The sequence below is a fragment of the Nerophis ophidion genome, linkage group LG09, assembly GCF_033978795.1.
Source record: "Nerophis ophidion isolate RoL-2023_Sa linkage group LG09, RoL_Noph_v1.0, whole genome shotgun sequence".
In the NCBI taxonomy this organism is placed as follows: domain Eukaryota; kingdom Metazoa; phylum Chordata; class Actinopteri; order Syngnathiformes; family Syngnathidae; genus Nerophis; species Nerophis ophidion.
In genome coordinates this window covers 43963660-43977603 of record NC_084619.1, presented here as the reverse complement: position 1 = coordinate 43977603, position 13944 = coordinate 43963660, and the positions used below count along the sequence as shown (strand labels likewise).

Below are 13944 nucleotides of genomic sequence, written 5' to 3'. Positions count from 1 at the left end.
TGGCAAGGGCGGGAAAGCCATTCAAAGAAGGTGAATTAATTAAAAAGTACATGATATATATTTTTAAGAAATCTTATCTTGCGGCCCAGCCTCACCCAGTTTCTGCATCCAGAGGCCCGCAGGTAAATTGAGTTTGAGACCCCTGATCTAAACAAACCATATTCCCAACATCCATCCATCCATTTCCTACCGCTTTTTCCCTTTGGGTTCGCGGGGAGCGCTGGAACGAATCTCAGCTACAATCGGGCGGAAGGCAGGGGTACACCCTTGACAAATTGAAACCTCATCGCAGATGTTCCAGATATCTAAAAAGTTAATTAACTACCTCCTGCCACCAACTGATATGGAAGTGTATTACACTGTTACTGTACCGAGCTCTTGACAACACAGACAATAACTACTGGTTTGCAAAAAATATTTTTAACCCAATTAGTTGAAATTACATAATTTCCCGCGGCACACCAAACAATATCTCACGGGACACTAGTGTTCCGCGGCAGAGTGGTTGAAAAACACCGTCCTAGGCAATGTGGACCAAGATCTGACACTGATCAAACAGGGAGCAGCCCCCCACATCCAGACACCATCTGATAACCCATAGTCTCGGAGCACTCCCCCACAGGACTTTCCGAGGGACATGGTTGAAGGAAAGCGAAGCAGTGCACTTTCAACACCGTGTATGGTGAGGAAGGTACAACCCATGTTTCCATATGAGTTGGGGAATTGTGTTGGATGTAAATATAAACGTAAAACAATGATTTGCAAATCCTTTTTGACCCATATTGAATTGAATGCACTAAAAAGACAAGATATTTGATGTTAAAACTCATAAACTTATTTTTTTTTTGCAAAAATTAATTAACTTAGAATTGCATGGCTGCAACACGTGCCAAAGTAGTTGGGAAAAGGCATGTTCACCACTGTGTTATATTCACCTTTTCTTTTAACAACACTCAATAAACGTTTGGGAACTGAGGAAAGTAATTGTTGAAGCTTTGAAAGTGGAGTTCTTTCCCATTCTTGTTTTATGTAAAGCTTCAGTCGTTCAACAGTCCGGGGTCTCCGCTGTCGTATTTTACGCTTCATAATGCGCCACACATTTTCGATGGGACACAGGTCTGGACTGCAGGCGGGCCAGGAAAGTACACGCATTCTTTTTTTACAAAGCCACGCCGTTGTAACACGTGCTGAATGTGGCTTGGCATTGTCTTGCTGAAATAAGCAGGGGGATCCATGAAAAAGACGGCGCTTAGATGGCAGCATATGTTCCAAAACCTCTATGTACCTTTCAGCATTAATGGTGCCTTCACAGATGTGTAAGTTACCCATGCCTTGGGCACTAATGCATCCCCATAACATCACAGATGCTGGCTTTTGAACTTTGCGTTGATAACAGTCTGGATGTTTCGATTCCCCTTTGGTCCAGATGACATGATGTTGAATATTTCCAAAAAGCATTTGAAATGTGGACTCGTCAGACCACAGGACACTTTTACGCTTTGCATCAGTCCATCTTAGATGATCTCGGGCCCAGAGAAGCCGGCGGCGTTTCTGGATGTTTATGATGAATGGCTTTCGCTTTGCATAGTAGAGCTTTAACTTGCACTTACAGATGTAGCGACGAACTGTATTTAGTGACAGTCGTTTTCTGAAGTGTTCCTGAGCCCATGTAGTGATATCCTTTAGAGATTGATTTCGGTTTTTGATACAGTGCCGTCTGATGGATCGAAGGTCACGGTCATTCAGTGTTGGTTTCCGGCCATGCTGCTTAGGTGTAGTGAGTTCTCCAGATTCTCTGAACCTTTTGATGATATTATGGACTGTAGATGTTGAAATCCCTAAATTTATTGCAATTGCACTTTGAGAAACGTTGTTCTTAAACTGTTTGACTATTTGCTCACACAGTTGTGGACAAAGGGGTGTACCTCGCACCATCCTTTCTTGTGAAAGACTGAGCATTTTTTGGGAAGCTGTTTTTATACCCAGTCATGGCACCCACCTGTTCCCAAATAGTCTGCACACCTGTGGGATGTTCCAAATAAGTGTTTGATGAGCATTCCTCAACTTTATCAGTATTTATTGCCACCTTTTCCAACTTCTTTGTCACGTGTTGCTGGCATCAAATTCTAAAGTTAATGATTATTTGCAAAAAAAAATGTTTATCAGTTTGAACATCAAATATGTTGTCTTTGTAGCATTTTCAACTGAATATGGGTTGAAAATTTTTTGCAAATCATTGTATTCCGTTTATATTTACCTCAAACACAATTTCCCAACTCATACGGAAACAGGGTTTGTAGTTAAAAAGCTCCTAGGTGGCAAGGTCCCGAGAGTGGGTGAGATCCGCCCGGAGTTCGTTAAGGCTATAGATGCTGTGGGGCTGTCTTGGTGCATGGACAGTACCTCTGGATTGGAAAACCGGGGTGGTGTTTCCTCTCTTTAAAGGCCTACTGAATTGAGATTTTCTTATTTAAACGGGGAAAGCAAGTCCATTCTATGTGTCATACTTGATCATTTCGCGATATTGCCATATTTTTGCTGAAAAGGATTTAGTAAAGAACATCCACGATAAAGTTGCAACTGGAGAAAAGCCCTGCCTCTACCGGAAGTATCAGACGATGACGTCACACGAGTGGGGGCTCCTCACATATTCACATTGTTTTTAATGGGAGCCTCCAACAAAAAGTGCTATTCGGGCTTGTGTTTTATTGAGTTTAACAGTACCTGATAGTCGGAAGTGTACGTCCACGGCTGGGTGTTGACGCGCAGTGTCTCAGGGAAGTCGACGGCAGCTGTACGGGAGGCGCTAGCTCAGCTGATATCCGGTAGGTGGTGACTTTTTAACCACAATTTTCTCACCGAAACCTGCTGGTTGACAAGTGGTCGGAATCCATGTCCGCTCTGATCAATAGGAAAGTTTCAACTCCGTGAATTTTAAACAAGGAATCACCGTGTGTTTGTGTGCCTAAAAGGCTAAAGTTTCCCAACTCCATCTTGCTACTTTGACTTCTCCAATATTAATTGACAAATTGCAAAAGATTCAGCAACACAGTTCTCCAAAATACTGTGTAATTATGCCGTTAAAGCAGACGACTTTTAACTGTGTGTGTGTGCAGCGCTCATACTTCCTAAAAACCCGTGACGTCTTGCGTACACGTCATCATTACACGACGTTTTCAAGACGAAACTCCCTGGAAATTTAAAATTAAAATTTCAGAAAACTAAAAAGGCCGTATTGGCATGTGTTGCAATGTTAATATTTCATCATTGATATATAAACTATCAGACTGCGTGGTGGGTAGTAGTGGGTTTCAGTGGGCCTTGAAACTATCAGACTGCGTGGTGGGTAATAGTGGGTTTCAGTAGGCCTTGAAACCCACAAATACCCACCAGTAGTGGGTTTCAGTAGGCCTTGAAACCCACTACTACCCACCACGCAGTCTAATAGTTTATATATCAATGATGAAATATTAACTCCTCTATGAGCTGCTACCCTCCTCTCTGAGCTGCTACCTTACCGTGGTAGAGGAGTTTGCGTGTCCCAATGATCCTAGGAGCTATGTTGTCTGGGGGCTTTCATGCCCCCTGGTAGGGTCTCCCAAGACAAATAGGTCTTAGGTGAGTGATCAGACAAAGAGCAGCTCAAAGACTTCTACGGAATTACAACAAAATGAACTCAGATTTCCCTTGCACGGACGCGGGTCACCGGGGCCCCGCTCTGGAGCCAGGCCCGGAGTTGGGGCACGATGGCGAGCGCCTGGTGGCCGGGCCTGTCCCCATGGGGCCCGGCCGGGCACAGTCCTAAGAGGCAACGTGGGTCATCCCTCCAATGGGCTCACCACTCATGGGAGGGGCCATAGAGGTCGGGTGCATTGTGAGCTGGAAGGCACTTGGCAGTCCGATCCTCGGCTACAGAAGCTAGCTCTTGGGACGTGGAACGTCACCTCACTGGGGGGAAGGAGCCTGAGCTAGTCCGCGAGGTAGAGAAGTTCCGGCTGGATATAGTCGGACTCACCTCGACGCACAGCAAGGGCTCTGGAACCAGTTTTCTCGAGAGGGACTGGACCCTCTTCCACTCTGGCGTTGCCGGCAGTGAGAGGCGACGGGCTGGGGTGGCAATTCTCGTTGCCCCCCGGTTCAAAGCCTGCACGTTTGAGTTCAACCCAGTGGACGAGAGGGTAGCTTCCCTTCACCTTCGGGTGGGGGGACGGGTCCTGACTGTTGTTTGTGCTTACGCACCAAACAGCAGTTCAGAATACCCACCCTTTTTGGGTACACTCGAGGGAGTACTGGAAAGTGCTCCCCCGGGTGATTCCCTTGTCCTACTGGGGGACTTCAACGCTCATGTTGGCAACGACAGTGAAACCTGGAGAGGCGTGATTGGGAAGAATGGTCGCCCGGATCTAAACCCGAGTGGTGTTTTGTTATTGGACTTTTGTGCTCGTCACAGATTGTCCATAACAAACACCATGTTCAAACATAAGGGTGTCCATATGTGCACTTGGCACCAGGACACCCTAGGCCGCAGTTCCATGATCGACTTTGTAGTTGTGTCATTGGATTTGCGGCCTCATGTTCTGGACACTCGGGTGAAGAGAGGGGCGGGGCTTTCTACCGATCACCACCTGGTGGTGAGTTGGCTGCGAAAGTGGGGGAGGATGCCGGACAGACCTGGCAGGCCCAAGCACACTGTGAGGGTCTGCTGGGAACGTCTGGCAGAGTCTCCTGTCAGGGAAAGTTTCAATTCACACCTCCGGGAGAACTTTGAACATGTCACGAGGGAGGTGCGGGACATTGAGTCCGAGTGGACTATGTTCCGAACCTCTATTGTCGAGGCGGCTGATTGGAGCTGTGGCCGCAAGGTTGTTGGTGCCTGTCGTGGCGGTAATCCCAGAACCCGTTGGTGGACACCAGCAGTGAAGGATGCCGTCAAGCGGAAGAAGGAGTCCTATCGGGTTCTTTTGGCTCATAGGACTCCGGAGGCAGTGGACGGTTACCGACGGGCCAAGCGGTGTGCAGCTTTAGCGGTCGCGGAGGCAAAAACTCGGACATGGGAAGAGTTCGGGGAAGCCATGGAAAACGACTTCCGGACGGCTTCGAAGCGATTCTGGACCACCATACGCCGCCTCAGGAAGGGGAAGCAGTGCACTATCAACACCGTGTATGGTGCGGATGGTGTTCTGCTGACTTCGACTGCGGATGTTGTGGATCGGTGGAGGGAATACTTCGAAGACCTCCTCAATCCCACCAACACGTCTTCCTTTGTGGAAGCGGTGCCTGGGGCATCTGTGGTGGGCTCTCCTATTTCTGGGGCTGAGGTTGCTGAGGTAGTTAAAAAGCTCCTCGGCGGCAAAGCCCCGGGGGTGGATGAGACCCGCCCGGAGTTCCTTAAGGCTGATGTGGGGCTGTCTTGGTTGACAAGACTCTGCAGCATCGCGTGGACATCGGGGGCGGTACCTTTGGTTTGGCAGACCGGGGTGGTGGTCCCTCTCTTTAAGAAGGGGGACCAGAGGGTGTGTTCCAACTATCGTGGATCACACTCCTCAGCCTTCCCGGTAAGGTTTATTCAGGTGTACTGGAGAGGAGGCTTCGCCGGATAGTCGAACCTCGGATTCAGGAGGAACAGTGTGGTTTTCGTCCTGGTCGTGGAACTGTGGACCAGCTCTATACTCTCGGCAGGGTTCTTGAGGGTGCATGGGAGTTTGCCCAACCAGTCTACATGTGCTTTGTGGACTTGGAGAAGGCATTCGACCATGTCCCTCGGGAAGTCCTGTGGGGAGTGCTCAGAGAGTATGGGGTACCGGACTGTCTTATTGTGGCAGTCCGCTCCCTGTATGATCAGTGTGAGAGCTTGGTCCGCATTGCTGGCAGTAAGTCGGACACGTTTCCAGTGAGGGTTGGACTCCGCCAAGGCTGTCCTTTGTCACCGATTCTGTTCATAACTTTTATGGACAAAATTTCTAGGCGCAGCCAAGGCGTTGAGGGGATCTGGTTTGGTGCCCACGGGATTAGGTCTCTGCTGGCCGGGATCTTCAGGTCTCACTGGATCGGTTCGCAGCCGAGTGTGAAGCGACCGGAATGAGAATCCGCACCTCCAAGTCCGAGTCCATGGTTCTCGCCCGGAAAAGGGTGGAGTGCCATCTCCGGGTTGGGGAGGAGACCCTGCCCCAAGTGGAGGAGTTCAAGTACCTAGGAGTCTTCTTCACGAGTGGGGGAAGAGTGGATCGTGAGATCGACAGGCGGATCGGTGCGGCGTATTCAGTAAAGCGGACGTTGTATCGCTCCATTGTGGTGAAGAAGGAGCTGAGCCGGAAGGCAAAGCTCTCAATTTACCGGTCGATCTACGTTCCCATCCTCACCTATGGTCATGAGCTTTGGGTCATGACCGAAAAGATAAGATCCCGGGTACAAGCGGCCGAAATGAGTTTCTTCCGCCGGGTGGCGGGGCTCTCCCTTACAGATAGGGTGAGAAGCTCTGCCATCCGGGAGGAGCTCAACGTAAAGCCCCTGCTCCTCTACATCGAGAGGAGCCAGATGAGGTGGTTCGGGCATCTGGTCAGGATGCCACCCGAACGCCTCCCTAGGGAGGTGTTTAGGGCATGTCCAGCTGGTAGGAGGCCATGGGGAAGACCCAGGACACGTTGGGAAGACTATGTCTCCCGGCTGGCCTGGGAACGCCTCGGGATCCCCCGGGAAGAGCTAGACGAAGTGGCTGGAGAGAGGGAAGTCTGGGCTTCCCTGCTTAGGCTGCTGCCCCCGCGACCCGACCTCGGATAAGCGGAAGATGATGGATGGATGGAAATATTAACATTGCAACACATGCCAATTAGGCCGGTTTAGTTTACTAAATTACAATTTTAAATTTCCCGCGGAGTTTCTTGTTGAAATCGTCGGGGAATGATGCGCGTGACGTTATTTGTTGGAGGGGACATTTCAGCCCAGCACCACACACGGCTAAAAGTCGTCTCTTTTCATTGCATAATTGCACAGTAATTTGGACATCTGTGTCGCTGAATCTTTTGCAATTTGTTCAATTTATAATGGAGACTATAAAGAATAATGCGGTTGGTGGAAAGCGGTGGATTGCAGCTGACTTTAGCAACCGAGACACAGCAGGTGTTTCCTTGTTTGTTGTGAAGCTTTAACTCAGAGCGGTCAAGCGAACAGGTTTTCTAAGTCAACCAGCAAGTTTTTGGATGGGAAAATTGTGATATTAGGTCAGCTCTTACTGGAAACATCAGTGGATTATGGGACTTCCTCCTGCAGCAGCTATCAAAAAGGCAGCTGTGATCCAGGCTGCTCCATTGGCTTCTCTGACAGACACTGGCGTTCACCGCAGCCATCCGACTTTCAGGTATGTCTTTACAATCTCACTAAAACGCTATTAAAACAATAAGCATATAAGGGATATTCCAGAATTATCCTAGTAAATGTGTCTAATTACATATGAAATTATCCAACTGCTGCCGCCTGGAGCCATCGCTTTTTCTTTCTTTTTTTTTTTTCTTTTTGTGCTTCATTTTAACTTTCTTTATCTACAAATCTTTCATCTTCACTCAAACTAATGGGGAAATTGTAGCTTTCTCGGTCCGAATAACTCTCTCTGCTGGAGGCTCACATTATAAACAATGTGAGGATGTGAGGAGCCCTACAACCAGTGGCGTCACGCGCACATCGTTTGCTACTTCCGGTAAAGGCAAGACTTTTTTATTAGCGACCAAAAGTTGCGAACTTTATCGTCGATGTTCTCTAATAAATCAGCAAAAATATGGCAATATCGCGAAATGATCAAGTATGACACATAGAATGGACCTGCTATCCCCGTTTAAATAAGAACATCTAATTTCAGTAGGCCTTTAAGAAGTGGAATCGGAGGGTGTGTTCCAACTATCAATGGATCACACTCCTCAGCCAGGTGTATTGGAGAGTCGGCTACGTCTGATAGTCAAACCTCGGCTTCAGGATGGGCAGTGTGGTATTCGTCCTGGTCGTGGAACTGTGGTCCAGCTCTGTACTCTGGGCAGGGTCCTTGAGAGTGCATGGGAGTTTGCCCGAACAGTCTACATGTGCTTTGTGGACTTGGAGAAGGCATTCGACCATGTCCCTCAGGAAGTCCTGTGGGGAGTGCTTGGTAGTTTGGGGTATCGGACTGTGAGATTGTGGCGGTCTGCTCCCTGTATGATCAGTGTCAAAGCTTGGCCCACATTGCTGGCAGTAAGTCGGACCTGTTTTCAGTGAGGGTTGGACTCCGTCAGGGCTGCCCTTTGTCACTGATCCTGTTCATAACTTTTAAGGACAGAATTCCTAAGCGGAGACATGGCGTTGTTTGGTGGCTGCAGGATTAGGTCTCCACATTTTGCAGATAAAGTGGTCCTGATGGCTTCATCTGGCCAGGATCTTCAGCTCTCAATGGATCGTTTCGCATCAGAGTGTGAAGCGACTAGGATGAGATTTAGCACCACTAAATTTGAGAACATGGTTCTTGCCCGGAAAAGGGTGGAATGCCATCTGCGGGTTGGGGAAGACATCTTTCCCCAAGTGGAAGAGTTCAAGTACCTTAGAGTCTTGTTCACGAGTGAGGGAAGAATGAATCGTGAGATCGACAGATGGATCGGTGCTACGTCTTCATTGTGGTGAAGAAGGAGTTGAGCCGGGGGGGCAAAGCTCTCAATTTACCGGTTGATCTACATTCCCATCCTCACCTATGGTCATGACCTTTGGGTTATGACCGAAAAGACAAGATCACGGGTACGTAAGGCCAAAATTTGTTTCCTCTGTCTGGTGGCGGTGCTCTCCCTTAGAGATGGGGTGAGAAGCTCTGTCATCCGGGAAGAGTTCAAAGTAAAACTGCTGCTTCTACACACCAGGAGGAGCCAGATGAGGTTGTTCAGGCATCTGGTCAAGATGCCACCCGGACCTGTGGAGGTGTTTAGGGCATGTCCCACCGGTAAGAAGCCACGGGAAAGACCCAGGATATGTTGGGAGGACTATGTCTCCCGGCTGGCCTGGGAACGCCTCAGAATCCCCCGTGAGAAGCTGGACAAATTGGCTGGTAAGAGGGAAGTTTAGGCTTTTCTACTTGGGCTGCTGCCCCCAGGACTCGACCTCAGATAAGCGGAAGTGAATGGACAGATAATGCACAGCCGGAACGAATTCCTCGGCGCATTGATTTCCGTAGCCATAGCAGCGCACGTGTGAACTCTGGCATTAAATATGTTCCTACTTCCGGATACAAAGTTGTGTGCGTCTTCTAAACATTGCAGACCTGGTAACAGACACCAAAGACGACTATTTTTGGACAAATGAGGATTCACAACCTTATCTTTTTGAAGCTAAACATACGGTGGGTGAATTATTGCTTCCGAAAGCAAGCACGAAGAAAGAGGACAAAGTGGAGCAGACGGAAGCCGTGAGAGTGCAGTGAAAACTAATCGAAGCTGCAAAATGTGCAATTTTAAGACAAGCTATTTCGACATAAATGGTGTACTTACACCAAAAAAAACTGAAAAAACGTCCCCGCCAGCTGGACCAAACAGAAAACTGTCCATCGAAAGAGAAATGTTTTCTATTGTCCATAATACACGCAGCACGTCATGTGTGTGTCATCATATGCTGTCTGGCTACATGTGTACAAACAAACCATATGTGGAATAATACTTTACAGATACTGTAATATGATTGTTCATGTGTTTCAGTCATTACAGATTAGTGTGTTATCACAAGTTGTGCATCACAAACTCAAACGAGTTTTGTGCGAACACAAAAGCTAGCTTATCTATTTCCGCAGCTGGCTTTTACGGTTAATACCAAATCACGCAGACATGTTACTACGTTACAAAATCTGTTCCTCAGTGTTGGCTCTTACAATAACAATGTTGCTACAGTTTGGTTATTACACAGGTTACGGAACATAAATTAAGTATAGTTGATATTTTTTTACAGTGATTTATAGGTAGAAATTATTGCTCCAATTAGCTGCCGTGCTAGCCACCAAGAACGAGCTGATTTGTATATGTTAGAAAGCCCAAAAAAAAACTTTTGTCTTCTTATCTCTCATAATGATTAAAAGCCATAGGCAAAATTGCAGTTCCCCTGTAACACAGAGAATTTTACTTGGTAGAATGTGATCTCTTTTTTCAGTGCAATTTCAATTGTTGCTGCTTATTGTATAAGGTAACAAAGGTTACACTATATTCTGCAATCTCTTTAGTTTGCCAAACATGTAAACAGTCTTTTGAATTAGAAATGAAAAAAATAACCAGGTGTTTTGTTGATATTCACCACAATGAAGTCACTGTAAAACCAAGCACACTAAAGTACATTATATATACAGAAGAAATGTGCATACATGTAGGAATTATGTTAATTATTACCATGAATTGATTAACGTGGACCCCGACTTAAACAATTTGAAAAACTTATTCGAGTGTTAGCATTTAGTGGTCAATTGTACGGAATATTTACTGAACTGTACAATCTACTAATAAAAGTATCAATTAATCAATCAACTAAATGAATAGAGTAGTTTGGAATACACTGAAAAAAAGCAATACATTTACAGTATGCAGCATGACGGTTGGCTATAATGCCGCTAGCTTAATGCTAACGTACAATGGACTGGCTCATTGACAAGCTAACCCAAATTATCATGGCTAATCGCAGGGAACATATTGACAAACAAACATTCACACAAACATTGACACCTATGGACAATTTACAGTCTCCAACAGCGATGTAAGGGTATTGTAGAGGTGTAAGTTTCAAAATTGTATAAATAATGCTGTGATGCCTCACGGTTGCAAACAAAAACTTAGTACGTGTACAGGCACTTTTACTTCCCCCGCGACCTTGAAAGGCACAAGCGGTAGGAAATGGATGGATGGATGGATGGAAAATAAAATGCATCTCCCACAATTCATTGCACAGTGCAGAACCGCAATGTGGGGGCTAGTGGCGCCATAAAGGACAGACAAAGAGGAAGCAAAAATTGTTCCACTTCGTAGTACATAAAAAAAATAGTTTGTTTTCTAAAAGGAGAAATACAGAGTGTCATTAAACCTTAAAGGCACTGGCTTTGCGTGCCGGCCCAGTCACTTAATACATGCGGCTTTAACACACACAAGTAAATGCAAGGCATACTTGATCAACAGCCATAAGGGTCACACTGAGGGTGGCCGCATAAAGAACTTTAACATTTTTACAAATATGCGCCACACTGTGAACCCACACCAAACAAGAATGAAAAACACATTTGGGGAGAACATCCGCACCGTAACACAACAGAATAAAAACCCTTGCAGCACTAACTCTTCTGGGATGCTACAATTAACACCCCCGCTTCACCCTGACATGAGGCAACTATCAATGGTGGAGGATGACTGTTTCAGAAAAATTATTTACGTCCTCAACCCTGGTTACACTCTTCCCCTCGAGGACCCATTTTACCAAACTGATGGAGAGGAAGTATGAGCAGACATTTCAAGCTGTGTAAACTGACATTAAAGCCACCCGGAGCAACATTGTTCTTACCACTGATGTGTGGACAAGTATAGACACGGAAGCCTACCTCGGCAATACATGCCACTACATTGGAGACGAATGGAACATGAAGTCAATCTGCCTTACGATCATGCCACTACAGGAAAGACATTCAGCATCCAACATTGCAGAATGGTTGGAATAGGTAGTAGGCAGGTTTGAAATTCCCCTAAGCAAAATTATTGCTATTGTGCATGACAATTGTGCACTTTATTAAAAAAAAACATTTTTCTAACACTTGCTTTGTTATTGTTATGTTTGGCAGGTCGAAAGGACATGGTGCCAGTATGTGTGTTTTTTTTTTAAATAAAGTATTGGAAAGGATAGAAATTTAGTTTGTCTTTTTTATCCGATTAATCGAAGTAATATTCGACAGATTGATCGATTATCAAATTAATCGTTAGTTGCAGCCATACTCCACACAGAAAAATCCGTGGCCCGGAATTGAACTCAAGATTGTGAGGCACATGCACTAACCCCCTGTTTTACCGTGCTGCCCCTTAGTTTTAATTGAACTTCTGAAAATAAATAACTTTAGTGCTATCTTGTAATATATTGACATGTGCCTTTAAGTACAATATGCAAGGAATCTAGGGACAGCATGGCGCAGTGGGAGAGTGGCCGTGCGCAACCCGAGGGTCCCTGGTTCAATCCCCACCTAGTACCAACCACGTCACGTCCGTTGTGTCCTGAGCAAGACACTTCACCCTTGCTCCTGATGGGTGCTGGTTAGCGCCTTGCATGGCAGCTCCCTCCATCAGTGTGTGAATGTGTGTGTGAATGGGTAAATGTGGAAGTAGTGTCAAAGCGCTTTGAGTACCTTGAAGGTAGAAAAGCGCTATACAAGTACAAACCATTAATCTCAATACTTTTATGCCAACATTAACCCGTCAGTATACCTTAATAAGTACTTGATTGAATGACCAATGGTGTCTAACATCCACTTATTATTGCAGGAAGTTAAACATGTCATACAAAGCTGTGGAAGTTTCAATAAGTGTGCATGCTGCCACATTCATGTGACCAAGTCACATGACATATTTTTCCACCGGTCATGTGACTGTTCCATCTGTCACCAGTCTAAAGCTGAAGTTCCTTTATCTGCGTTGAAGGGAACAAAAAGCAACCCTTGTAAAATAAAACATTGTCCTCCACAGTATCTAATATATACAATGAGCAGTCAATCAACGTTGGACGAACTGCTGACAATTGTGCTGTATTGGCAGTATACTATTCAACTATCAACAATACACTATGAATACAAAATTTACTTCACAAAAATATATCAAGTTAGTGGCCATGACACGACAAAGTAGGGGGCCAACACAAGAACGCATTAGACACTTAGCAACCACTAGCAAGGATGCGAATGACACGAAAAATGACCTTCATCAAAAATACAAGAATTTCAAATATCATCACCGACCAAAGTTGATCAGAGGAGTAAGGCATCATTTACCTGTCATTTTTATCACCAGCTGCTTATCAGCTGTCATTTTTAATTCATTGAGGAAGTGTCAATTTTTAACTAAAACGACAGTAACACGTCGTCTTCCGTGTCATCCACTCGACTATACTTTACTATTTCTACAATGTACGATACAAGATGTATAAATCCATTCGTTTATCTGCAAAGGCATTGCGTCAAATGGAGGCTAAGAGCCGCTAGCGATGGGCAGCTAGCTGTGTTGACATACTTAGTCTCGGTTGAGAGATGTAATTTCTGGTCACAGCTTGGGTGTGAGTCCTCACCGCTGCCGCCAAGCCGTTGTCCATCGCTCTATTTGCCACTAAAGTCGCCATCGCTGGAATAAAACACCGTCAGAAAGATCCTCAGACGACAGGGAAAAGATGATCATATGACTGTCCGGATGTGCTCTAGCTGTACCGGATGTGGCGTCACGGTTAAGCGCCCCAATGAAGTCTATTTTGAAGGATATGTATTTTGTGTATTTCTCTCATATATATATATATATATATATATATATATATATATATATATATATATATATATATATATATATATATATATATATATATATATATATATATATGTATGTATATATATATATATATATATATGTATGTATATATATATATATATATATATATATATATATATATATATATATACATGTATATATATATATATATATATATATATATATCCTTCCATCCATCCATTTCCTACCGCTTATTCATACAAGAATAAATCTAAATTTATTGAAAGATGGGTTGCTAATGAATTATTTATTTTTAGTCAGTCAGTTATTGAATTTAAAACAGATTCTTGCTCAGTATGTAGTCCACCTGTTATGCCTCTTGAATATTCCATTATATTTTATCTTTATATAATTAAAAAAGATATGGAGTGTGAAATGGCTAAAAATTAAATAATAAATAAAT

The 13944-nt window shown here is 45.0% G+C and overlaps 1 protein-coding gene across 1 annotated transcript in view; it reads right to left on the bottom strand.

Moving 5' to 3' along the window:
* Positions 1-13441, bottom strand: part of atp6v1ba (ATPase, H+ transporting, lysosomal, V1 subunit B, member a) — a 158683-nt gene extending 145242 nt beyond the window's left edge. Inside the window, exon 1 of the mRNA XM_061911041.1 lies at positions 13236-13441. Coding sequence (XP_061767025.1) covers positions 13236-13341 — 106 coding nt within the window. The 5' untranslated portion in view covers positions 13342-13441. The remainder of the gene's footprint in view (positions 1-13235) is intronic.
* Between the last annotated feature and the right edge of the window lie 503 nt (positions 13442-13944).